The sequence below is a fragment of the Fukomys damarensis genome, unplaced genomic scaffold (genome assembly GCF_012274545.1).
Source record: "Fukomys damarensis isolate Sample0158 unplaced genomic scaffold, DMR_v1.0_HiC HiC_scaffold_16, whole genome shotgun sequence".
Lineage (NCBI taxonomy): Eukaryota > Metazoa > Chordata > Mammalia > Rodentia > Bathyergidae > Fukomys > Fukomys damarensis.
In genome coordinates, this window is record NW_022900928.1 from 134,460,298 (window position 1) to 134,486,905 (window position 26,608).

At 48.4% G+C, this 26,608-nt stretch overlaps 1 protein-coding gene across 8 annotated transcripts in view; it reads right to left on the reverse strand.

The window, feature by feature from the left end:
- Hdac4 (histone deacetylase 4) overlaps positions 1-26,608 on the reverse strand; it is a 250,766-nt gene that overhangs the window by 127,645 nt on the left and 96,513 nt on the right. Inside the window, exon 1 of one of the 8 annotated variants that reach the window (XM_010615701.2) lies at positions 24,438-24,490. The exons of 6 other annotated variants lie outside the window; for them this stretch is intronic. In XM_010615701.2, the coding sequence (XP_010614003.1) occupies positions 24,438-24,444 (7 nt within the window). In that variant the 5' untranslated portion in view covers positions 24,445-24,490. Of the gene's footprint in view, positions 1-20,335; positions 20,446-24,437; positions 24,491-26,608 lie in introns of those variants that run through there. One more of the 8 variants, XM_033764732.1, reaches the window with a different exon arrangement.

Here is a 26,608-nt window from a genome sequence, read left to right on the forward strand (position 1 = left end):
TTTTTTTTTTTTTTTTTTTGACACAGGGATCAAACTCGAGACTTTGTGCTTACAAGGTAGGCAGTGGAATCACTGAGCCAAATCCCTGGCCTCCTATTTTTATTTTAGAAAAGTTGCGGGTTCACACAAGAATAAAAATGGGGCAGTGCTCTGCACCCACTTCTATCTGCACCTCACTTTAGCATGGTGTGTGTGGTCCTCCATGATAGCCCAGACCTGACGCCATCTTCTCAAGGTTTCCTAACACCCTCTTCTATCCTAGGGCCACACCAAGGACCCCAAGGATGTTCAGTCACCATGCTTCCTTTTGGCTGTGAGAGTATGGCTCTGATGATCCCAGCAGTTAGTCCTACAGGGCTCTCCAGCTTGATGGGCAGCCCCTCGAGTGGGACATGTCTTCTGTCTCTCTCCAGTGGACTGGCTGATGCCCTTGGAGGAAGACCACAGAAGCAAAGTCTCACCCTTGTCACAGCTCAGTGAGGACAGTGCTATGGCACGAGCTCCACCTGCCCCCTCCAATGAGCAGCCTCAACCGTGCTCTCCAAGGAAAAGCTCCGAAAGCTGGTGGGGCCCATTAAGAGGCGATTAGGTCACAAGAGGGAGCCAAGCTGCTCCAGAGGGACTGGGTTCATTCTCCAAGGACTGGATGAGCTAATGCAGGCTCAGGCTCAGGCTGTTATCAAGCCAGCCCGGCTTCTGCTGCTGTCCTGCACAGCCCGCCTGCGCCAGGTGACAAAGCCACTCGAGGCCCTCACCAGAAGGCGAGCAGATGCAACACCATGTGTTGGGATTTCCCACCTCCAAAAACAGCAAGCTAAATAAACCTCTTTTCATACAGATTATCCTGTTTCAGGTATTCTGTTCCAGCAACAGAAAACTAAGTCTAGGTCAGACACATAGTATCAAAAGGAAGTCAGCATACTGTTGTGGAAACTGACCTCATCACGTGGCTGGGCACGTTTTCCAGATATAAGGTGCTCTGTTTACTCTCCCTCCATACTACATTCCTTGGGAAAGCATCCGTGTGTGTGTGTGTGTGTGTGTGTGTGTGTGTGTGATCAAAATAGATGATAGGGGTGTGTAAAAAAAGGTTAGCTTCTATAACAAGGACCAAAACTTCCTCTTGCCTCGTAAAACATGATTTGCCTTGCCTGAATAAAGACAAAAGGAGAACAAATGGCCTGTGCTGGCCCGAATAAAGACACAAGGACTCCCCTTCTGCTTCATCCCCAGTGCCCCAGCTGGGGCACATGGTCATGCTCAAAACCTCCCTCACAGTGTGCAGGTCAGTATGGCCTCACTGGGGTGGCCACTATGCTGTCCCTCAGGCCACAGTAAGGCCAGGATCGTCTGGGCCCAACCATCTGACTACTGGTATAATTCTGGCACTGCAATCCCCTGGTTCAGTGAATTTACAAAAGGAGCTCGGCAGACTGCAGCACATGGCTCAGAGATGTATATGACCCGAGAAAAGCCAGCCCAGCACTCAGATGCCCTCAGAGGGACCTGCTTCCTGCCACCCTCCTCTGCTGAGTGGCCACCCTGCAGCTCACATGCAGGTAGCGACCCAAGGACCTGCCAACACCAGGCGCATGCTCAGACCCTCCACAAACTGGGCCCACCCCACCGCCAGCTCCTCCCTGTGAGTTTCTCTAATAGCTTTGAGGGCCCCAATCCATTATGTTCTGCTTTTTCTTGCCATGCAGGTTACTGGAAAATCCCAAAGTTCTATAATAAAGCTTATATCTGACCATTAATAGGAATGAAACTTTAATGAGCAAGTGTGGTGAGTTCCTCGGGCATGCCCAATACTGTTTATACAGTGTGTATTTATTAGAGAAAATGAAAATGGAAGAAAGGTTCTCTTTCTCTAAGTAATATTTTTCCTTCAGCGTAATCAGGCAGACATAAAATGTCAAGGCTAACCTATGAAGCATTCTTTGTGTCTTTCCCCTAAGAATCAAAAGCAGCTCCAGCTACCAGGTTGGAGGGAATGTGTGAAGGAATGTGCTCCAAAGGGGGCTATGATCTAATGAGTGAAAGGCCACGAAGGAGAAAATCCCCAGGACTAGGGATACACCTCCTGGGGAAAAAGGAGCTACCATCCCAAGGTTTGGATCTCGATTTGAACAAATGATTGGAGAAAGAAATTTCTTAAGACAACCAGTAAAAAGGGAATCTGTTTGGACATACAGTATCTAGGAATCCTGCACCTCAGTGAGTGTGATAATGGGCTATCATTTGCCACAGATGCATGCTAAGCACAGGTGCTCCTGGACTTTTAGCAGATCATGTCCTGATGAACCTGTCCCAGGCAGTCAATAGCATGAGTGGAAAATTCACAGAATCCCTGAGCCCACAGGACGTCCATTTCAGCCTTACACCATACTGCAGCACCTGCATTCACGGCAAAAGTCAAAACCCAACACTGAAGTACAACCACAGAGCCGAGCAACCCTACATGACACATGTACGGGGGGCCATCTGCAAACGCCATGGCATCTTGGTTTTCTCTAGAAAATAGGTGGCAAGGGGTGCACAGAGCAGGCACAGAGGACAACCTCAGACTCTGAAGTGAGCAGGAGGGGCTGCTCTAGAAATGGCCTCTCTTCTTTTGTATCTGATTGAAAATTTTCAAACCCAAAACTTTTTCAAGAATACAGACAAGCTCTTGCTTTTGATTCAGTGCTATGTTAACTTGGAACCCACACGTAATCTGTCCAGCCTGTTCTCTCACCAATGTTCCTGCCAATCTTCAGTTTATTACCAGCCCCTGAGGCCGAGTGAGTGCACACTACAGGCTCATGTCACCTGGAGAGCAGGCAGCCCTGAGCCTGGAGGTGGAGGTGTGGAAGCATGATGTGAAGCGCCATCCAGGGAGCCGTGAAAGGCAGCTCTGTCCTGGACACGCAGGCCTGTCTGCGGCCACCTCACCCAGACACGTCACAGGGCCCGGGCAGCACACTGTCCTCACTTTCTCCGGCACCCTGGCTTAGCCAAGTGCACACTGCCTCAGCCAGACACCAAGCAGAAAAGACAAAAGCTGCACAAAGAGGAATGTGTTCTGGCCTGAGCCACAAAGACTCAGGAGCAGCAGATCCCTCAGGAATCTCTTTTGGGAAGAACGAAATGTAGAAAAACAACAGAACCAGGAAGCTGTGGGTGAGTAGAAGCAAACAGCGAGGCTGGCTACGAAGTTCCAGAAGGAACACAGGGAGAAGGTGGTACACGCAGACAGATGCTGCCTGAAGATGGAGTGGGACCATCCTGCTGTGGGGCCTGGGACCAGGTACATGGCCGGGCATGTTGTAGAGCTGGACAAGCACCGAATGTGGGTGACACAGTGAAGAGGATCTGGCTGCCTGGTCAGGGCTAGGCGTACCCTAGAGGGAGCTCACATGGAGCTAGGGGCTCTCAGCTGCCTCCATTTGTAAGCGACTTTGCAGAGTAGGAGAAAATGCCGTGGCCAACTCTCCAAACAGCATCGTCTCTACCCCTAGGAGCATGTCCACCAGCTCTGTGGAAAGGATGTCAAAGGTGTATCACCCACAGCTCTTCTGCAAAGGGCTGGGGGCACAGGAGGGGAAAATACCTCAGAATAAAACATCAGGCTTTCCAGAGCCAGTGTAAGAAATGACATACAATGGAAGTCACAGAGGAGCTCAGCTTGGGGACACAAAACAGACTCTGACTAGCTTAATCCGCTTCTGGATAGACACCCTTCGGTCCACCAGGAATGTGGAAGGGTGATGCAGTTCATAGGTGCAGATCAGGCACTGGCTCTGAAATCCACCGATTAAAGACCTGCTTTCTCCACTCCTCCCTGAGCACCAAAAGCCAGGTTACCTGCTACTTCCAGTCTCCTATAGGCACCTGTATTCTGAAATAATACCTCTAACCTGCTAACAAACACAATCTCTACCTGGATTCCTCATGGAGACCTCTGCCCAGGAGAAGGGAGTACCCTAGAGGGCTCATAGCCCTGGAATTTGGCGTCAGACCCTGTGACACAAACTCTACGTCAACTTCCTCACCTGAGGCATGGAGTCGCAGTCTGACTCGAGCAGTATAGTACACAAATTAACACAGACAGAGAACATAGCCCACACTGTCCCCTGCACCACGTGCACCTCCACCTGGGGTGCACAGAGCACTGGCGCTCACCCCACACCAGGGCTTATGTTTTTGGCACTGCTTCTCCTTAAAGTGTTGAGTCAGCAGCCAAAACCACATTATGGACAAGCCACCCCCCAAACACTTCGCACACTGCTAACCATTACAAATTAGCTAAAAGGCGTCTGTGGTTAGGCGACAGGAAGACAGAAGACAGGTACATGTTAATTAGTAGCTCCTGAGAAATGAGTCACTAATCCATAACAATAAGCCAAACTTGCCCCTTGGAGGAAGCTGGGCAGGCATGTCTGCTGGGTGCTGGACAGCCTTGGACAAGACGGGAGGACCTTCTGTGGGAAGCCTCTCAGCCTTCCCAGCACCGCCTGCTGTGTGTACGAAGAGATGCTTGCCTTCTTACTTAACACAGGTTTCAAAGTGACCAGCCTGTGGTCAAATGTCAACGAGAAGGAAAGCGACAGAGAGGCGGGGCCAAGTGAGCACCTAGCACACTACCTGGTATGTTCTATCCATGTCAGGGTGGCCCTCTGCAGCTGCTGCCCAGGGGACAGGCCAACCCCGGGGCCTCACCCACAAATGTCTGCTCCACAATCATTTTCATCAGGGCCAGTGGGCCCCTTGGGTTGAAAGACTTACTTCCCTGGAACGTATAGGACATTTGCTTTATTTCACTTCATTTTTCTTGCCAGAGGTAGATAAAAATCTGCATACAGTCTAAACAAGAGCAGTTTAAGCTCTCACTGGGTCAGGCACTGGGTGAGCCTTTCATCCACAACAGCTCACTCAGTCCTCCCCAGGGAAATAAATGGCAGAGGTTCAGTCGTTGCCCCATTTTAATAAGGAAGAAACTAAGCCGGAAGACCAAGACTGCATCTTCAGATAAAGGGACTCTGGGCCCTTGTGAAGGTCACCTGAGCGGGTACCTGAAGGAGCCATGTAAAAGAGCATGGAAGAGCCCTGAGGCAGAGGGAGCCATGGGGCTGAGGCTGGAAATGGATGGCCAGAATATGGATGGGCTGAGAGGCAGGAGCCGTGGCTACAGGTCCCAGGGCCCTGAGAGGACCTTTGCATTTGCCAGCTGTTTACCTCAGCTGCATTGCAGGCCACAGAGCAGGGGCAGGGTGTATGACCAAGGGAGGGGTACATAAATTAACACAGACAGAGAACATAGCCCACACTGTCCCCTGCACCACGTGCACCTCCACCTGGGACGGTGGAGCTCCAGGCCTGGGACGGGTTCGAAAGTAACCCACCAGGCTTTTTCTCACGTGGACATGGCGGGCCAGAGGAACACAGATGTGCCAGTGCAGGGGGCAGGGAGGCCTGGCAGGGGCATCGTGCAAGCTGGGGGAGAACAGGCTGCTGATTCTAAAACACCCACCCACTCATCAGAGGGAAGTGCAAACAGTAGTTCTAGACCTTTGATCACTGTGATTTTCCCAGGGAAAACAAAATCAAACACTCAAAATTTGTGTCAATGGTTCAAACTGCACATTTTCCAAATTCCACATGAGACCTGCTTCAGTTCATCTTGTCTCATTGCCAGTTTATCAGTTCCACACCACTGTCTGACATTCTTCAACAGCACTTTTTTTTAAAGGAAATACCGCATTTTATTATTATTTTTACTACATGCCTGCAGTACAAAACGATCACACCCCTGTGGGGAGCTGGAACACACACATGACACATCTTCATTCTTTTCACGCTGCTGTTGCCCTACATCCACCGCAGATGCCTTAGGCCCTGGGCAGGCCTGGTCTTCTGAAATACTCTCATTCGTAGCGAGATGTGAAAGGAAGCAGGAGCTCCAGACTAAGTGACAAACACTCTGCCCCGTCTTGTCCTAGAAATCAGTGTGCCTCAAAACACATGAGGGGTGACAAATGGGTCTTGTGCCTTGCTGGTGCTTTCTTCTGGTTTTTGTGCCTCTCCCCACTGTGCCTTGTGATCTCTCAGCCTCATCACCACATGGAAGGCCTCTGGCTGGTGATGTGGCCCCCATGTAGAGGACAAGAGCATACCTTGTTCTGCTGCTTGGAAAAGTGTCTCCATGGAGACCATGTCAGGGGGACAGCGGTGCTCCACGTGTCCTCCATTTAGGTGAAATGCTGCTTTGACTCCACGCCTGTGGCCACCCTTACCGGAGCCACTGTACCTCCAAGGTTGAGTACCAGCTGACCAAGGGAGGGCCTGCCCCATGGGTCACAAGCCTCAGAGGAACCATCCACATAATGCCATCATTCTGTCCCCAGCACCCAGGCCTCCACCTGAAGATGCTACCCAAAACCCCAGGACAACCTGCCAGAACCAGTGGGGGACACCAAAGTATGGCAGACTGTGTAAATGTGACAACAGACTCTTATGCAGTGTCCCAGGGTTGCAGTTGCCCCTGCCCTCCCAGTGGTTCACCTGGGGCAAAAGCACAATCCTGCTCCCCATGACAAACTGTTGTCTGGAAGTACTCAGCAGCACCAGTGCACCCACATTTTGCTCTCCTTCCCACGGACCCCATGGAGAGCCACCAGGCTCTGCCCACCTGCTGGGGACCTGACGGGAAGACGCTTTCATAGCCTGACTCTGGGTCATCATCTTCCAGCAGGCCCTGAGCAGAGCTGCCACTAAGGGAGAGGACAGGGGGCCAGCTCAGAACTCAAAAGAGCAACCCAGACAGGAGACCTGGAGCAACAGGGTTTCCTCTCTCTGCACAGACAGGAGCCTCCTGCCCCCAGATCTGTTCAAACTCCACTCAGTGCACCTCAGGTTTCACTCAAGACCTCACCAACCTGGAGCAGAAACCACCAAACGTGGACAGACTTCTGGGCAAGCACCTAGCCCTGTGTGCTGTCATACTCCTATGCTGACCCCCACCTCACCTCGGCATTCCAGCTAAGGGCAAGCTTGGAAGAGAAAGAAGGGCTTCTGCCAAGTGTCTATATCTGTCATCAACTCTGTTTTAAGCAGCTTTATTTTCCATGATTATTTTCGCTAACTGTAAATGTATAGCATTTATTTCAATTAGATTTATTTACTAATTTTTTAAAAATGTAATTATTTTTAAGGGGGGCACACATAAGTCACACCACCCAAATTCCCCAGCACAGCACGGTGCTGGGATCACATGGGGCCTACAATCCTGCCTCCTTATACTGTAGTATCTGCTCCCGTACCACACAAGGCTTCTAATCATTCAAAGGTACAAATGTGCATTCAAGATAATCACATCATTAGTATTTCCTACAGCACAGCTCACAGTCCAACAAAATTCATTTTTCTGAGTCTTCTATAAAGCTGTGTACAATCTGTAGACACAGTTTTGTTATGTACAATATAGGTATACTCTAAACCATTACTTCTCCCAGCCAGGACTCATGAAAGCGTATCATTATTCCTTTTATGCAACACAAACTTCAGCTGCTAAAAATACACTGATTTTACTGCACTGTGCTCTATTTTAGTCTTCTAAAGATGGAGCTACAACCAGAAGCAATTTGCTGTTGGGTGTGAACGAGGTTAATGTCACTGATGGGGTGTTTCCACAAAACAACTTCAGGGGGCAGCACTGACTAAACTTCTATACTTTAGAAGTTATCCAATTTATTTCACTCGATGGCAGCATGAGAAAACAAGACAGCTTCTAAATTTTGAAAGCTTCATAGTTCTAAGAACAGAAATATCCGAACTTTTAGACTACAATCCTTACCTCCTGTTTCATAATAGTTACTTTCAAAGATGGAAGTAAATATCAAATCAGTGTTGCCACTGCCCCCTCCATACATGCACATCTTTACTACCCAGAGCCACGAGGCTGACCCTTTCACAGTTTTCAGGGACACACACAGCCCACTGTGGCACTGATCTAGACTGTTCTCCACCGGCAGATCCCCAGTAATGGCTTTACCTGCCCGTTTCCAGTAAAGAGCCCACTGGCCCAGGCCTGCAAGGCCACTCATCCTCATGCTTCCCAGTGAGCTCCTGCACACCAGGAGGAGCCTGGTGGAATGGAGGTGCGATGTTAGGTCCTACCCCACTTTACAGATCACTGAGTTCAGGACACACCTCATCTCTATGTGGGGCAGTTCAGGTCTTAGAACAGATTCACTTCCCATTATTCAAATGGTGAACTGTGTGTCATCAAGTCAGTTCCTCAGCAATCAGAGGAATCATACGGGAGAGGAAAACCACAGAAACAACACCAAAATTTTAAAAAGCTGTTTCTTCTAGTGGAAAATGAACTCCCTTGGTTTTATACCTGTGCAAACAGATTATATTCAACCACTTAGTCAAGAAGGCAGTGTGTGATTCAAATGAGAATCCTGAGGTGGGAATGCTGGCATGCACTCTGGGAGGCTGAGGCAGTAGGGTACCAAGTTCAAACTTAGCCTGGGCAACAAAGCAAGGCCCTATCTAAAAATAAAAAACAAAAATTAAAACAAAAATAGGCTGAGTAGCTCAGTGTAAAGCCTCTGGGTTCAATTTCCAGGGCTGCAAAACATGTATCCTGTATAGTATTAGCACTTCTCTCTCTCTCTCTCTCTCTCTCTCTCTCTCTCTCTCTCTCTCTCTCACACACACACACACACACACACACAGGTAATCCATTCACTGAGCCGTCAGAAAAGAGGAACTGAAAATCAGCAGGCTGGGACCTGTGCTCCTCTCCTTGTGCAGAATCTCAATACAGCAGGACAGCATTAGCAGAAAATCCCATATTCACACTTGGAAAACAGATCCAACTCCTGTTCAAAACAGCCTAGAAACATTCAGAGTTAATCAGACCTTCAGGTTCCTGAATATTGTTGGGTTTAATTGATAAGACCCTCTATCTCTCAATTTAAGAACCGAGAAAAGACAATTATAGAATAAATCCTGCTCAGATATTACATAGAGAGTTAAAAACACAAGAGAAAGAAAGAGAAAACCCCCAATGTCCAGGAAGGGAAAAACTGAAAGAAAGCACTCTGAGCAAGTGCTCTGAGACTCTGCCACTGCTGGACCCAAGTCACGAGCATTTGGCATGGGGACCTGAGGTACTTCTTGTCCAGATGGGCAGGAGCTGGGACACAGAACCCAGGCAAGAACAGAACTCTCGAGGGCCATGCATTTTAGGCAAGGGGCCTGAGTACTATACCCATCTGGCCAGGAAAACACAAAGAGTTTGCTGAGAAGAATTTTTGGTGAAAAAATAGGATCTCAGCCTCTTGTGGATGTAGTCTCCAGGATCATTCTTTGTAGAGTTCTGGAATCCTAAGTCTAGAAGTTCAGGAAAAAGTAGTCCAGAATCTGGGAAACCCTGTAGCCCTAGGAGAACAAAGAACAAAGGCTCTTCAGGGATACAGCACAGTCCAGGGCACATGAGATACAAGGTGTGTGTGGGGAGGACTGCTGAAGACAAGTTCACCATGAAAATTTTAAATTACTCAAAATAGACCTGTTTGTACTGGTGTGTGCCTATCACCTCCAGCAGCACAGGTCACTGAGCCACCAGACTCACAAGTCTAAGGCCAGCCTGGCTAACAGAGTGATGACCAATCTTACAATAAAAAAATAAAAAATGGCTGCAGATGTAGCTCACTTGGCCAACAACAGGTGATCCTGTAGGGCCAGGGATTTAGCTAGGTGGTTCCACTGCCTGCCTTGCAAGTACAATCCCTGAGTTTGATCCCTGGTACCAAAAAAAAAAAAAAAAAAAAAAAAAAAAAAAAAAAAAAAAAAAAAAGAAACTTATGAAAAAAGAAAAAGAAAGTAACTTGCAGAGATCCTGTATTCAATCCCCAGTATCACTAAAGACAAAACAAAACAAAAAATCTTACAAATGACAGGTGAAAAATAACCTACCATTAAGAAGCAGTAAACACAACAAAACAGAGATAAATATCTATAAGTATTTTTTAAAGACATAGAAAAGACTATAAAACATGCACTTTTTCAAAATTAAGAAATCAAATGAAGAAAAAGTATATTGGAGGAAAGGAACTTGAAAAACAGAAACAATAATTTTCATAAAGAATACAAGGAAGTTCCTAGTCTTTAAGAAAGCAGATTAGATATAGCTGAAGAGAAAAGTAGTGAACTGGATGAGAGACCCAGATAACTAACCAGAATGTAGCACTAAATACATGCATACCTAAATGCATTATAAATAAAAAAGCAACAGTGACAGAGAGAGGCCACGATAAATGAATGAGATGGCCCAGAACAGACCACAGTATAAGTTCCTTAAGCAAAAATTAGAAAAAACACAAAATGTAATATTCAAATAGATAAAGGGCTTGGTTCCAGAGTGATTAGATTAAAAAGACACATTAAGTCCCAAGTAGGACAAACAAGTGCAAACCCTATCCAGACCCATGGCCATAAACATGGAAACATCAGCACAGGAAAGTCCTTAAGGATACCACAATGGGAAAGTCAGGTTACCTGAGCTGGTCAGGGAACTGGGCCAACAGCTCATTTCTTTCAGAAACAAAAACAGCCAGAAGCTAAGACAGCTTCACATTGTCAAAAGGAAGCCTCACCCCCTCTTTCTATACCCAGCTGGAATTGCATACAAGAAAGCAACAGGAAAAAAAAAGACATTTTCAGACAAACAACAAAACTTGAGTGTTTACTATTCAGAGCCTGTTGGTGAAGTATCAATCAAAAAATTACTTTCAAAATTTAAAAATCACATCAAAAGTGGAGTAAAATGACAGAAGAATGCTTAAGCACTAGTAAATGTGAGTAAATATGGGTGAGTTCTGACCAAGATACTTTCATTATGTAAAATACACTTTCCTCAGACTTCTGCTGTATGTGTGTGTGACACAATATTGATTTTTCTCTTAAGAAAAATGTAAATTCCCAAAATAAATGATTTCCCTTTCCATTTTAAAGGCTAGAAAACACAGGGTCAAATTAGCAGTTCATCTGCAGATAATGACGATGCCAGATTTTTGACACGCATCTTGGGCTCTGCTTCTCTCTGAAAGACCATTGTTTTTCCTTTGTTCTGTTCCTTTATTCTGGCAGAGCCTCTATTAATGAAAAAAGAATAAAGTGCAGCTGCCCTTATAACTGCACTGACACCAACCACCATCTTGGCTGCTTCTTATTACAAATAGGAGGAGGCTAGTGGGACGTGGCCTAGTTTAAGTAACTGCAAAACTGCAGAAGCAGTTTAGTGAGCATAAAAACAGAGCAACAGCTCATCAACCCTACTTGCAAACAAAAAGCTACCAAGAGCATGACTGCCAGCAGTCACTGGATGCACATGGGCTAGGCTCCATGTGCAAGCTTGACACCCTATTTGCATGCCAGAGAGCCCTTCTTTGAAATAAGCCACACTGTGCAAAAGCAACTCCCTGTTAGAAATGATTGCAGAAGACTGCTCAGCCTTTGCTATGGAATTAGTTAAAAGTAACCAGCTCTTGGAAATGGATAAACCACTCTATGCAAATACTTTCGCAAAGGCTCTCTATTAATGCAAATATTATGTTTGTCTTTTATGTTAATGCAAACAGCATCTGTTTCTGCACAGTCCCTGCCATCACTTTGTAGTTTGTGCTAAGAGGCTCGACTGGAGTTCCAGCTGCATTTTAGTGGTTGGGGCCGATTTCCAGAGAGGCAGAGCGCACAAAGCAGTCCTCTAGAGAGAAAAGAGAGCAAACAGGTTCCGTGGGCTTCCAGAATGCTGCTTCTCTTTCAAGGCAAAAGAGAAACAAATTCAAGAATGAACTGCAGAATTTACTTCTGCAGAGGCTTGGCTTTATGTGTGAATTTTTGGCCTTTTTTTAAAAAAAAAAAAGTTTGACTAGGAAAAAAAATCAGGATTGCTTCTTATAAATTCCTTTGCAGAGGAAAAAATTATTCAGAAGGACACATAGGTTGAAAAGGAAAACTGGGTGACAGCAGACTGACATCCTGAGCACCTGATCTAGCCAAGGCTGGTCTAGTTCCTTCAGGAAGCCGGACCGGAGCCCAACCCCATCCTCCTCTTGCGGGGATAGGGCACAAGCTCCTTGTCAATACTGACCCCCAAGGTCACTCTGCTAATACTTTTCTGCCTGCCTCTAGATGGAGAGCTCTTGATAAGGATCAAATCTCGTGGTATGTTTTGTTTTTCTTTTTTTAAATCCATGGCATTGAGAAAAATGACTTTCTGGAGACTGGATGGGCAGGTAGATAAATCAATCTGCATGTGAGGAAACTGATAATATGAAAAACTGACCTGAGGTTCTTCAGGTTTCAAATGTATTCCAATCTTAAATCTCTGTTCAACCAAGAGAACCTGGCAATAGTTTAAGTACTATTAATACTAACGTCACCACTCCATTTCCAAGGAACACAGTCACACCACCAGTCAAGCTCCCAGACCACATGTCCCTGAGGAAAGCACTCTGAAGGGAAGAGCTGGACATGTTCAGAAGTGCCTCAATATCAATACCTATTCTCACATGAGCTGGCTTACAATTAATCTAAACCTCAGGACATTCATTTGGGTAAGTAACAGGTTAGGCATTTCGGTAACTCTGTTGACAATTACTTTGTTAATTTCACTCCCAGCTGACTGATTCTCCCACATACGCTGATGACCATCTTAAACTTTCCCTCTCTTACTCTAATCCATGCAGCGGGAGTCTTACTTTTGATAGAACAGACTCAGAATATCATTATCTGATGGATCAACATGACTTCTTCAAATACACAATTGGATAAACATTTCCCTGAAGGCACAGACAAGTTAACAAAGCAGTGAGGAACTAAATAATCAGACAAGAGGCTAGGGCTGAGCACTGCACCCAAGCTCTCTCCACCGAGGTTATCTGCAGGGCTCCAAGCCACCTGCACAGAACCTCCAGGCCTCTAAACAGTGTTTCTGAACTGACAGACACCAGGTTCAGCAGGAGAAGACCAGAGACCAGAGGGAGGGAGGAAAGGAGAAGGTGACATGTGTTCCAGTTGGAAGGAATTCCTTCGAATAAAAGGGACTTCAAAGTAAACGGACCTCTGATGATTACAGCTCTGCTTGTAACGACTATAACCAGAATGCAAGCGATGACCAACGGCACAAGTGTGCCCAAACACCAACAGAAACAACCTTCAACTCATTCTGGTGGGAGATGTCATCATCCCTGGCCTCAGATTACTTCAGAAGACTTCGCAGACAGCACAGGTACACACGCACAGTGTAAGCATACAACCCAATGGGAACAGAAACTGAATGTTACAGAAAAAAAATGCCTCAGATGCTCCAGAACTAACAGGTAAAAACTTAGCTGCTGTTATGGCTTAAGATCTAGGTTGTCCACCAAAGCCTCGCGCAGAGCTCTTGGAAGGTGACTGGATGGTGGGGATGCTACATTCATCAGGGCCTCTACCCACTGATGAATTCACAGCTCAACAAGTTCTTAGAAGGCGGGCCCTGGCTGGAAGAGGTGAGTCACTGGGAAATCACTTTTAGAGGATAGATATCCCTGGGTCCTTCCTTCTCTCTGCTTCCTGGCTGCCATGAGGTGAGCAGCCTTTTCTGCCATCCCCTTCCACCATGATGCTTCTGCTTTCAAGATAGATGACAATGGACTAAACTTCTTGACACTATGAGCCAAAGTAAACCTTTCCTGTTTTAAATTGTAACTATCAGGTAAACTGTTCCAGTGACTGGAAAACTGACTGGTACACACCCATTCTGTCCCATGATCAGTGAACAGCAGCCTCGATGTAGAAAGCTAATGATATTCTAGTAATAATAAGAGACGAATTCAATTTAAGGTTCTATGAGGGATTTAGACACAAACACTAAAAAGAACAAAGATTTTGAAATTCAAGAAGATAAAAATTTGAGAATTTTAGCAAAGAATTAAAAAATTTAAAAAGAATTCTAAAATTAAAATATCCAGTAGGTTAAATAAATGGCTGAATTATTTAACAGATGAGATACAGCTGAAGCAAATAAGCATTTAGGAAGACTGTTCATGAAAACATGTGCAAACAAGGGAGGAAGGGCAGAGAATCAGTTTATGGGGAGGTGACAGTGACATGTGGTCAGAGATAGACACAAGAGACAAAGGCTTATTTGAATGAGATAATGCATTCCATAATCTTCCTAAGCTAATGGAGAATAACAAGCAAAATTGTTGAAAACAAAGAAAGCCATCGAAGTAGGAGGGGTGATTACACTCCAAGGACAACTATTATAATGACTGGTAATTTCCCTACAGAAACAACGCAGTTGTGTCACTGGAAGTGCACAAGACTGCCCGAAAGTACACTGCTAAACTTTAATCCTAGATCTAACATAACTATCGTACTTGAAAGAAAAATAAAGGCATTTGCTAATAAAAGATAATCTGTCCTCAAAAAACATTCTTGCAGTCATTCTCAGAAGGAAGAATGAAAAGGAAGAAGGAAGACCGACATAAAGGGCAACAGACAGGTCTCCACACATGGAAAAGCCAAAACGCACACTGAGTTCACATTTCACAGAAATGTGTCATTTCGGAACATATTAAACAATGGCACAGGGCGTGGGACAAAGGAGTCTGCGCACAGCCATGTCACAGCCAAGACACTGGACACAGATTAACTACGGGCTCTGGGTAAGAGCAAAGATCATGAGACTGCACAGAAAAGGACAAAGTACAAAAACTGATGAACATATGTGCTACTTACAAGTCTACGTATAAAGCATAAAGCTATAGAAAGTATACTTTCAAATATTTTACCAGTAAACAAGCAAAAAAGAAGGTTGGTATCACTATTTGTCAGCAAAATACCTTTTATAAAGGTAGTGTTCCTCAACTTTGAGGTCACATCACTGCAAAGTTTTTGACCAAAATACAATTAAGCTAAAAAATCAGTAACAGAAAAGAACTAAAAAGCTCCTACATGTACACTATTGTTATAAACAACAATGCAGGTGGAGGACAGCCCCTTACCAGACAGCATGCCCTGTCCCAAACACTGATGGTCACAAAGAGAAGAGGCCTGCTGCCCGTACTCCATGGGTAAAACACATACAGGACAAACTCTCAGAACCACCCACTACCGACTCATCGAAAACCTGTTAGAAAGAACAACATACCACAACTGACACAAGACATAAAGACTTTGAGCAGTCTGTCAGCTTTTAAGACATAAAACTTGTGTGCCCCACAAAGAAAATTCTACTTACAGATGGTTTCACGGGAAAGTTCTACAATGCTTCCAATTAAATAATGTCATTCAGGGAATTAAAAAAAAAGGATTCAGCTTTTTTCAGAGACAGCACTTCCTTGATATAAAAAATTGACAACAAAATTACAAGAAAACATAATGACATGCCAAACGTGGTCATTATCACAAAAGCAAAAGTCAATCTATTAGCAAACCAAATAAAAAACATACAGAAAAGATATGGCATCTTGGTCAATTAATTGTGGGTTTAGTTTAGAATTAAAGTTTGGTTTAATACCATTTTCAAATAAGTACAACTTAATCAGTTTAAGAAAGTAAGAAAATTTACACCATCTCAATAGGGACAAAAGAATTTGGTAAAACTCAACACACTTATTGTGGGAAAAAACTCTTAAGAGCTAGGAATAGAAAGCCACAATACTGAGCTGATTAAGGCCACTTACTAAAACACAGACAGACCTGTAGTAAAGGTATAGTCAAAAAGGCACCCTGGCCATTTTTCCTCCGATCCAGAGCCAGATGAGAAAGAAAACTGTAGCCAATACAGTAAGGCAGGGAAAAGAAATTAAAGGAATAGAAAAGAAAAAGCTATTTATCATTATTTGCACTCAGCATGTAGGGAATCAAATAGGAACCCAGATAGCACTGGAATCAGTAATTCAGCACCGTCAATACAAGGCCAAAATACAGAAATCTACTGTGTTTCTGCATAAAACAACCAAAAGATGATATCCATTATAATGAGATCAAAAGGCATCAAACACCAAGGGGAAATACCTGAGATGTGGGCAGCCCCAGTGCAGAGCCCTGGAGACCACTGCCCTGGCCTGGGGCTACTTGGCACCTTGTTCAGGGATTTCCCATGAGGTCCCCACCCCTGGGCTCTCACCCAGCTTGGACCAGCATGAGTGTCCCACTGAGCAGCTTTTTAAAAGTTTTATTAGTAAAAAGGCAGATGTACGTGATTAGATCCTTTTGTACCACCAGTCCTTCAAGCTGGCAGTAGAATCACACTCCACTGTGAACGGGCTAGAGCACTCTCTAACTATCTGAAAGCCTTCCAGGCCACAACCCACAGCACTGACCCTCCTATGTGGAAACAAAGAACTTAGCTACGTGGAGATCAGTGGGTCCCAAGTTTTACAAAACTCTTGGGTTCAACTCATTTTCTATTCTGCCTCCTTTTAAGGACCTGTGGGTGCACTCATAACTTCACCAGGCACAAACAGGTCCTCTGTATGTCAGTGGCATTCAGCACCACCCTCCTTTTGATCCTTCCTGCCCTTCAGCAGGAAAGTCCCAGGTGCACCTAGTGTGCAGACCCTGGGATGCCCAAGGTTTCCCTGCCTGCTCTCTGTGGAGCCTTGCCATTTACTCTCTTGTATGGAACTGAAGTTTTTGAACTTAAACTGTGGCAATTTGCATGTGTGACATGTTTTCCCCATACTACACCACTCTGTGTGCAACATCCCGCTCCAGGGGCAGAACCCCGTGAAGGCCGCAGATACACCCACAAAGAGGGAGGAAGTTCCCATGGGCAGTGGGGCCCTGCAGCATGTGGGTCACCTGCACTCACATGCAGAGGTCTGGGGAACCACACACACAAGCCCACACTGTGGGGAGTACGTGCTCTTCCATCCCCAGAGGGCCAGGACCTGCATCAACACCCATCCCCACTTAAGAGTCTACATGCCAGAGCTGTTCTCAGAGGACTCCCCACAGGGATCACTGCCCTGGCCCCCAAGGAGGCAGACGGATCAGAAGTTCCAGAATGCAGGGAGCACTGCAGGGGCTGCACAGAAACCTGCTCCTGCCAGAGGCCAGAGGCCAGCAGGTTCATCTGTGGATAGTTTGCACCCAGTCCAGCTGGCAGCCTGGAGGCAGGAAATGTGGCCTGGCACTGGAGTGGGTGTACAAAGGGTAGTCCTGCTATTGCACACATGCTATGGTTCAGCCGAGTGTCCTCAAAGGCCCACATGTTTTAGGCTTAGTCTCCAGGGCATTGCTGTGGGAGGTGGCGGAAATTTTAGGGGTGGGGCTGGGCGGCAAGTCCTTAGGTCCTCAGGGAAAGGGGGTATGCCCTTAAAGGGGGATGTGGCACTCCTGTCTCTGCTTCTGGGTCTACTGTTTGCTCGCGCACACACTCTTGCTGTTACTATCCACCGCACACCACGAGGCCACAGCTCACCAACTGCACACTGTGGTGTTTCGACTCTGAGTCTCCAAACCTCAGAGTTGCAGGAGCCCCCTCTTCTTTCTAAGTTGCAGGTCTCAGGAATTCAGTTGTGGGAGGCAAAGCTAACAGACAGCATCTCTTGACCAGCTGGGGAGAACAGGCTCCAAAGCTGAAGGCCAAGCGAGTGCCCCGAGGGTAACCAAGGACCAAAGGGCCGAAAGACAGCACCGGGGCTTTCTTGTAGCATTTCCTACCTTTATGCCAGGGCGCCACCTCTGGAGGCTGAGAAACCTATTCAGTAAAGCTTGGGTAAAGAGAACAGCGTGTCTTATCAAGAGCATGTCCCCACAGATGGCACGTCCAGGCTGTCCACACACGTGGTGGCATCCTGTAGGAATGTGTGGACTCCAGGCCAGACATGAGATGCAGACCAGGCTCCTCTCTGCCACCCATGGTGTCCTCACACAATGGAGAAGACAAGATGACTGCACTGGGTTAAGAAGAGGGAGCAGGCCAGCGCAGATAACACTCTGGAACAGGGTCTTGTGACTGTCCCAGGCACAGGTCAGCGTCTTCTACCCTCACTGCGTTGCAGAGCATCCCAGCTGGCCTCTCCTGCCTCCAGAGCCTACAGTGGCTCCATGGCAGTCTGCTGGGTGAGTCCCTCATTCCTGAGGTCTCACCCTGGACTACACCTGGGCCGAGCCCTTTCCCAGGGAGAGCAGGAGGCGGCTCCCATGACACTCTGCAAATGGCTAGGTCTCTGCTGAGGTGGTGGCCTCTCCTTGAACCTCAGAAGCATGCGGGGACACCTACCCAGTCAGCCCAGCTGCCTCCTCCTAGAACAAAGGCCAGCTGGGCCATGACCCTGCAGTCAGAGAGAAAGCCTGGGCTGGGCAGGGGCCATGATCTCCACTCCGTTCAGGCTTAACTCAGCTGCACACCCAGGCTTCAGAGATCATGCTTCTGATTCTGTGTAAGCGCATGTGTACACCTGTGCTGTGGGATGGCTTGGGGTCCATGGTTAACACCACTTATTAGCCCCCACTACAGAGGCAAACAGAGATGTATGGTAAGAGTCACTGATGGATTCCAAGTCCTCTCCAGACTCTAACTTCATTCCTGAGCCCTTGGCAAGACCCTCCCTCCTTACATGTCAGTTAGGAGCCTCACTAGGGAGAACCTCAGACCAAACCCACAAAGAGCACCTAGCCCAAACCTACCACCCGAATAAGACAGAGTGTGTGCTTGGAGCACACTTCGGGAGCCACCGCGGAGCTCTGTTTGTGCCTATCTGTGCAACACCTGAGCAGCCTGATGAAACGCTCAACTATCCCCAAGGCGGACAGCTCACTGTGCACTAGATGTCATGCAGATGTACACACAGGTCACCTGGGGAACAAACTGCTTCCTCCTGTAACTAGGGAGGCAAGGGAGGCTGCACAAGGGCATCTCCTTCATGAGGGAAGCGAGGGCATCCTGAGAGAGGAGGGGAGACAAAGGTGCTGGCCTCAAGGTTAGCAGCAGAATGGATATACAGCAAAACAGAGTGTGCAGGGATAAATAACTCAATGTAAGTAGTGAGAGCTAAGACTGTGGACAAGGGTGAAGGATGTCCTCTCAAGAGGTCATGAAACTGGGCCTGCATATTCCTTGGGTCTTGCTTCAATGGGCCTGAGTGTCCTTACAGCATCCTGGATGGGGAGGAAGGGGAGGAGGGGGCTGCAGCATCCTCAGAGGTTGACATCTCCAACCAAGCCACAGCACCCTTCCGCATGCTATCAGCAACAGCGGAGACAGGTAGCTCCTTCCAGGCTGCCCCGACAGCAAGTCTGCTGCCAAGCTGAGCCAGAGCGCTGAGGCACCTGATGATAAGCTGTGTGTCCAGATAGGCTTCAGGTCACCCGGGCACCACGAAAGTGCCCTGGGACACATGTCTTCCCCCAAGGCCTCATGCACAGAGGCCCAAAGCCAATGTACAGGAGCCTAGGTATGAAGGCCGCCCCACTGTAACTTCCTGACTCCAGCATCCGAGGAAGAAATGCTGGCCACCTTCACCCGAGGACAGGGGACGCTGGCCACTTCCACCCATGAGCAGGCCAGTATTTCCTGCTGTGGAGTCTCGTCCATGGAATCCTTATTTTCATGATGTGAGATAAAATTTTATAGTGACATCACAAAAATGCTGGCTTAGTATCAGTGACCAAAATAAAACACTTTGGAACAGAATTGCTTCAACACCCAGCACTGCAAAGCAAAGACACAACAGCAACAGCAACAGCAACAACTAACCTGAGCAGCAATTTGTTTCTCTAAGGAATTATAAATGGAAGAGATGCATTTTCTTTGCGATTTTAAAAATAATGAGGTAGACAGACGAGAGAAAAGCTTTTGTAAAGATAGAGATGACATTCTAATTAGAAACAGATTAGGATCTTCTGAAATCACCCTGAGTCTGAGATGAGGTAACGCCACTGTCTCTTGCAAAGCTGCTATCTGCTGTGGCAGGGCACTGCTCCCACTCACAGCCTAACATCAGGCCCCTCAGCCTCGCTCCGCCATCCAGGCCAGCGTGGGGGACCCACAGGAGGTAGGCAACCGGGGCACTTCATTGCCAATGTCCCCCCGCAACCATTTGGGCTCCGTGACTTGCCCCTTGCCTTGAGACTCTAGGGCAGTGGCGGCGAATCGTGTGAGCAACCAATGATACAAACAGCCCACTGCAGCATGTGGGCCACAGGTTCACCACCTTTGCATGGGGACTAGATGGTGGCTCCAGGGCCCACCCTGCTTTCTGGGCCAGCAGATGTCTCACTGGAAGGTCCAGTACCTCCAAGACCACCTCAAAGCACCTGTGCTCTGTGAAGGACTCACCTGGGCTCCCTCAAAAGCCAGGATACAGGTGGGCTCCTTTGGCAGACAGACACTGAGTGATGAAAGGTGTACAAAGAAGGCGTGCCTGCTCCCTGGCCTGAAGTCACACCAGCAGATACCACCGGGACACCTGCAGTAAATCACACAAACACTGCACTTCTTCACTACCGCTGTTCTGGGCCCCAGACCCTGCCCCTGGAACCAGTATGGTTCCAAAGATGCGGGGGTTACACACAGCCACCCTCACGGCCACCCAATGGTGAGCTTCCCTCCTTCTTCTCCCCTCATCTCCCAGTGAGACTAACACCTCCCTGCTCCTGGCTGTGCCCAGGGTGGAGAGTGACTGGCAGAACTCAGGCCTCTGCCAAGCAGGCACAGCAGTGACCACCTCCGCATCCCAGAGCCCTCACAGGGGAGCTCTTGCACCAACACCCAGCTTGTGTACAAGACCCAGTGGTCTTGCCAGGCATGCACGTGGGCAGTGCTGAAGGAAAGGGGTAACTAACAGCAACGAAGTGAGGTCTGGTCCCCGCACTTACAAGGATCACCCAAAAGGCACACTCTGGAGGGTCACAGGAGAGCAAAGGAAGCATTGATCAGGGAGGAGTTGGAGGGTACTGGCCACATGTGAGGGGCTCTAAGCCAGAGGGATGATGGTGGCCATGCTGTTGACCTCGGGAGGGGATAGCACACCACCTGCTTGCCTGGGTCATCCAGTGTGTGTAACCCCTGGCTGCCCAGCAGCCACACTCTGTGCCTTCTCTCCGCACAAGTTAAGCTCAGTGAGGACAACTCCCACCTGTCCACTGCTCCCCAGATCCCAAAGCAGCAGCCAAAAGGGGGTTACATGCCTTCCACGTGCCGAGTCAGCAGCCAGCCCAAGGAAAGAGCTCGACGAGGAGAAGACGAAAGGGAGGTCACCAGGGAGATGGGCCCAGGTCACCTCTGAAAGGTCACCCACCTGCTCAGTGGATGCCTGTGCACTGCCCTTCAACTCACCCCACAGGCAGCCCAGCCCACAAATGCGCCTCGAAGGTTAAATTTGGTTTTGGTTTGCAAATTTAAGCACAGGCACTTCCAAATGCAACTCACATTTATGAGTGCACAGAAATCAAGTGGGGGCAGGAAATGGTTTTGTTTGGTTGAGTTTTAAATGTCTGTTAAGAATGTACATTGGCCGGGGTTTTAGCTCAGTGGCACCACGCCTGCCTCTGCAAGTGCATGGTCCTGAGTTCAATCCTCCGTAGGGGGGTGGGTGGGAAGGTGGAAGGTTGCTGGGCAGACACGATGGTTATCCTGGAAAAAGAAATGTAGAGGAAAGGAATGTGGGCCTGCCCAGCACCACAGTCAGACAAAACCTGTGCACCTGCGAGTACCCAAGTGCCCTGGAGTTGCAGGACACAGCTCTTCTCTGGGGGACAAGGGCCCATGGGGCCTGATGCTTCCAGGACTGCTTTCCCGAGAGCCTGTTCCTCCACAGGAGGCCCCATAAGCTGCCCACATCAGCTCCCTGTCTGGGGTTACACTGATCTGGGCTCCCCTGTGCTGTCCACTGAGTGGAAATTTGCTTTCTTTTTCCCTCCGAGCAGGAAGTCACCTCTCAGAACGTTCCAGGGTCAGTGAAGCTCATGACGACTCTCCTCTCCCCTACTCCACCACTGAGCCAGCAGGCTGAAGCCTGAAGCAAAGCTCTAGGGTCTGGCTGCAGAGGTGGGTGGGGGCCAACAGTGTGGTATTACCCAGGGAGAGACTGACCGTGCTCCGACTCCCTGACCCCCAGTGACAAGTAGGTCTTCCCACACAGGTGTGCTCACCCTAGGACAAGCACTTGGAGAAAAAACCCACATACCCTAACAACACTCCTGTGGTTTCAAAAACAGAGCAACAAAACTGGTTTTTTTTTCCCCCAATGTGTGACTTCTTGGCAAATACAGCAACAGACTTGTGTATAGGGAAGTCAATCTCAGGCAGCAATGGGTGTGGTTTTAAAAGATCTGCCCTGAGCAGCCCAGGCTTGTGCTAGCAAAGAGGCCTTCTCTGGTGGAAGACGGCCCCACTGTCTGCTGCCTCTGAGGCACCCCACAGAGCCAAGGATTGGCCATCTGCTCCCTGGTCTGTGATACGGTTTGGACACACTGCCCTCACTGGCTGGATGAAAGGTACTCAGGCACCTTCAGGCCCTGTGGAGCTTGGGGTGGTGAGGAGGCTCCCGGGAAGGGACCCCACACACACTCAGTATTGAGTGAGTGGCCTGCCTGCTCAGGGGCTGGCTCTGACCACCTGTGCCCATTACCCTAGAGGGGACAGTGACCCTCAGTCATAGGAGCTCTGGCAAGTGTGCAGAGCACTCTGACAGAGGCTGCACAGCCACCCACAGCCCAGCTCTCTGGCATCCTCCCCATGGGGAAGGAAGCTGTGGGCAGGCTGGGAGGTGAGGCCAGGGCGTGGCCCCTCTTTCAGGCCAAATCCAGTGCACTGGTCCTAGGGGAACTGCCCCCATAGGGGAAGGCAAAAGAGAGCCTTGATAAGCGGCGGGTTCCGGGAAGAGATCTCCTCTGTCCTCAGCCATGGCCCTGCAGAGAAGGTTCTGCTTCCCTAGAATCCACGCACACCTGGGGGTGACAGATGGCCCATCTCAACAGAACTAGTCCAGACTTCCAGAAGCCAGGTTCACAGGCAGTGCAGAAGGGTGGAAGAAGCCCCATTACAAACTGGAAAGGCCTGCAGAAGCCTCCATCACTATCCAAGGGCCAAGCACCCTGTGGCTTCCCATCTGGAATGCTGGGATCAATCTTCTTTCAGCAACAAAAGACAGTAAGAATGCCTCTGATACTAGCACTGTCCTGAACACCCTTGGAGCCTGTGAATGCCTCTCCTGGACTTTTGGGGGACATGGGAGTCCTTGCTCTTCCTCCACCCAGGCTCCTCCGCTGTCAGAGCACTGAGACACAGAAGAGGCAGCAGGAACAGGGGTTGAAGCAAACACCCATGAGTTCCTGGCCCTGAGATAGCCAGCTCTAAATGACCATGAAGGCCACACTGGAGTACTGAGGTGCTTGGCAGAGTGTCTGAAGCTGTTCTTAAGGTTACACACGAGCTCCTGTAGCATTCTGCTAGGCCCTATGGAGTGAAGGAAAGTGAACAAGGTGTGCCAAAGATGTGGCTGGCACTGAGGGCCAGAGTGCTGACACCTAGGCCCAGCACTGCTTGCATACCCTCTCATGCAGTCCCAGCACAGCAGCATGGCCACCCTCCAGGGCTCCCACTCCTGCCCCCCAAGCGCCAGGCTGCTAGCCACCAGCCCCACCAACCCCTAGCCCAGAGTACCAGCAGTGGCGGCTGGCACAGGCAGGAGCTGGAACAAAGACACCACCCTGGACACTGAGGACATGGCAGGTGCACAGCAGGTACTCACATGGCAGCTAGTGACACATATGGTCAGCCATATTCTGCCTGGGGAAATCCCAAGCCACCTGCTATCCATGTGACATTGGTGCATTATATGACCTCTCGGGGTTCCCATCTGTGATCTGGGAGAGCCAGCAGTGTCACCTTGCTCTTTGGCTCAGGGCACATGCCCATCCTCACTGCCTATTGTTCGGCTACACAGCTGCCAATCCATGACCATGAATACTTCTCCTGCCCCGCATGGTGAAGCCCCCACCACACCAGACAGTCACCTAATACAGACCCTCACATGGAAGGAACTTGCTGGTCACATCTAAAATGCACCAGCAGTCAATGGTCCCTGCCAGAGGCACCACTGCCTATGTCATATCCTGGCAGCCTCCTAAGGTTCCAGAACACAATATATAGCCAGTGAAGACCTTGCAAATCCTGTAGGACACAGTGAAAGTAGCAAAGCTCTGTAACTGTTCCCAGAAGTGCTCTGCACAGCTATAGAAAGTAGTACACACAAGAAACTAGCCACAAGCCGGAAATGTCAAACCACAGCCTGTAACACTTCCTCATGAGGAACGGGAAAGGTACAGCTCTGCTGCCTAGCCAGGAGGGATCCCACCAGCAGCCCCTACTTCTCTGTGGTCACTTCAAGGGATCAGGAATCAGATCTGCACCCTAAAGTCGGTGGCAGAGTCCCTACCTCGCATCTCAGAGTGTGCATATCCACAGGGAGTTCCTGGTGGCTCCGTGTCCCATAACTAACCCTCCAATAGGGAAAACGTCCATCTGTAAATTACCCAGAGCCTCCAGAATATTATGGAACATTTGTGTGGAGTACAGAACCCTTATGCTGCAATCTCAGTACCAATAGACGTTCATAACATGACGCAGATGCCAACAAACTGTGCACAATAACAATGAAAAAGCACAGTAAAAAAAAAAAATCAACAAAGAAACTTAGCTCTTGCTTAGAAACCTTCAATTTACTTGGCTGTTTTCCCATGGACATTCAATTAAAAACAACTGTGGGAAAGCGAAGCCAGCCACTGGAAATGGCAGAAGCTAGCGAGGCACAGAACAGGCATTCTCCTAACAGCCCAAGAAGACTTTCAACATGCCAGAGGCTGGACCCAAAAGGAGGTGCACACCACCAATCCCACCCAAAGTGAGTCCAATAAATGTCTCAGAAGACATGAGAACACAAGTAACAGAAGAAAAAATACAAAGAAGACGTCATCAAAATTTAAAAAGTTCTGTGTTTCAAAGGACACCACCCAAAAAGTTAAAAGAGACCCAACCCATAGAACAAGAAAGAACATTTGGAAATCACCTATCTACATAAAGGAGCTCTATCTGGAAAAACACCTACAATGCAACAACAAAAACACAAACAATACAAAAGTGGGAAAATGATTTAAACAGACATTTCTCCAAAGACACACAAATGGCCAATAAGCCCCTGGAAAGATCAGCATCCTTAATCAGTAGGGAAGGTGAGATGCCACTTCCTATCCATTCAGATGACAATGATCAAAAAGACAGGACCAGTAAGGACTCCCAGGGGCCGGCACTCAACCCACAGGTGCATCTGTGCAGCTGCTGTGGGTGCCACAAGCCGGCACTCAACCCACAGGTGCATCTGTGCAGCTGCTGTGGGTGCCACAGCCCAGTGCCATGTGAGCTTGGCAGAGAAGGGTGGCCTGTGTCCCCAGGAGTCTGTTATGGCCCCACACCAGTTCTTGCTGCTCTACCTCTTGGTGGGAGCTGCACCCTCCTTCCTGAAATGGCTTCTTCACTCCCTACAGACCTGCCAGCCAGCCAGCCACCTGGAACCTGAACTGCATGCCTGAAGGCTGGGTGAGTGGAAGGCCAACCTATGGCCCCAGGGATGTACATATTCTCATCCACAGCCTACAGCCATGTCAGCAAAAGGGACTCTGCTGGGTGAGCAAGGATCTGGGATGACCATCAGATAAATGGCTGATTCCAGACTGAGGACAGAACTGTACCAAGTGATGAAGTGTCTTGTTGTAGCAAAGCAAGGAAGCTTGGAGACTACCAAGTCACGTCAGAAGACTTCAAGCCAACTCTGCAGAGCCCCTCGGATTAAAGATATGGCACCTTAAACAACAGTAACAAAATAAAGGCACAGGCCTATAATATATAATATATAATAATATAATATATGTGTGTGTGTGTGTATAAAATCTACTCCGATCTATGAGCTCACAATTAACCTACAAGACAAATGATAAAACGCATTACTTAACTTTGTGTCACATTAGGCAACTAGCTAGCTACTAGGCTAAAAACCATCAAATTCCCTTTCTTTCTGCACTGCAGAGCTGAGGAGGGACTTTCTCTCAGTAGAAGCCTACTTTCTGCCTCATATCTAAAGAAGAGGTGAGTTTCCAAATACCCCTCCTACAGCCCCCAGGGAAGAGGGGGACTGTCCGGCAGACTTCACCTTGGACCACCAGGTCTCAAGCACAGACCATGAGGACTATGCTCAACAGCACCCCAGGGCCCACGCAGCAAAGTCGCAGCTGCAGTATTAAACAGGACAACTGGCCAGGTTCTCAACAAACACCTGCACTGTTTGCACAGGGATGAGAAAAAGACCAGAGTTGGGGAGGACACTGTAGGTCACACTGTTGCCTGTCATAACCTACGGACCTTATTTAGCACTTATTTAAACCACCACCACCCACACACACATGGCTGGCTGTGAAGGAACACTCCTGTTATGCAGCTACTCAGGAGTCTGGCGGGAGGATCACAAGTTCAAGGCCAGCCTGAACTTAGGGAGATCCTGCCTCAAAGCAAAAGAGCAGGGAGTGGGGGCTGGGGATGCAGCCCATGGGAGAGCAC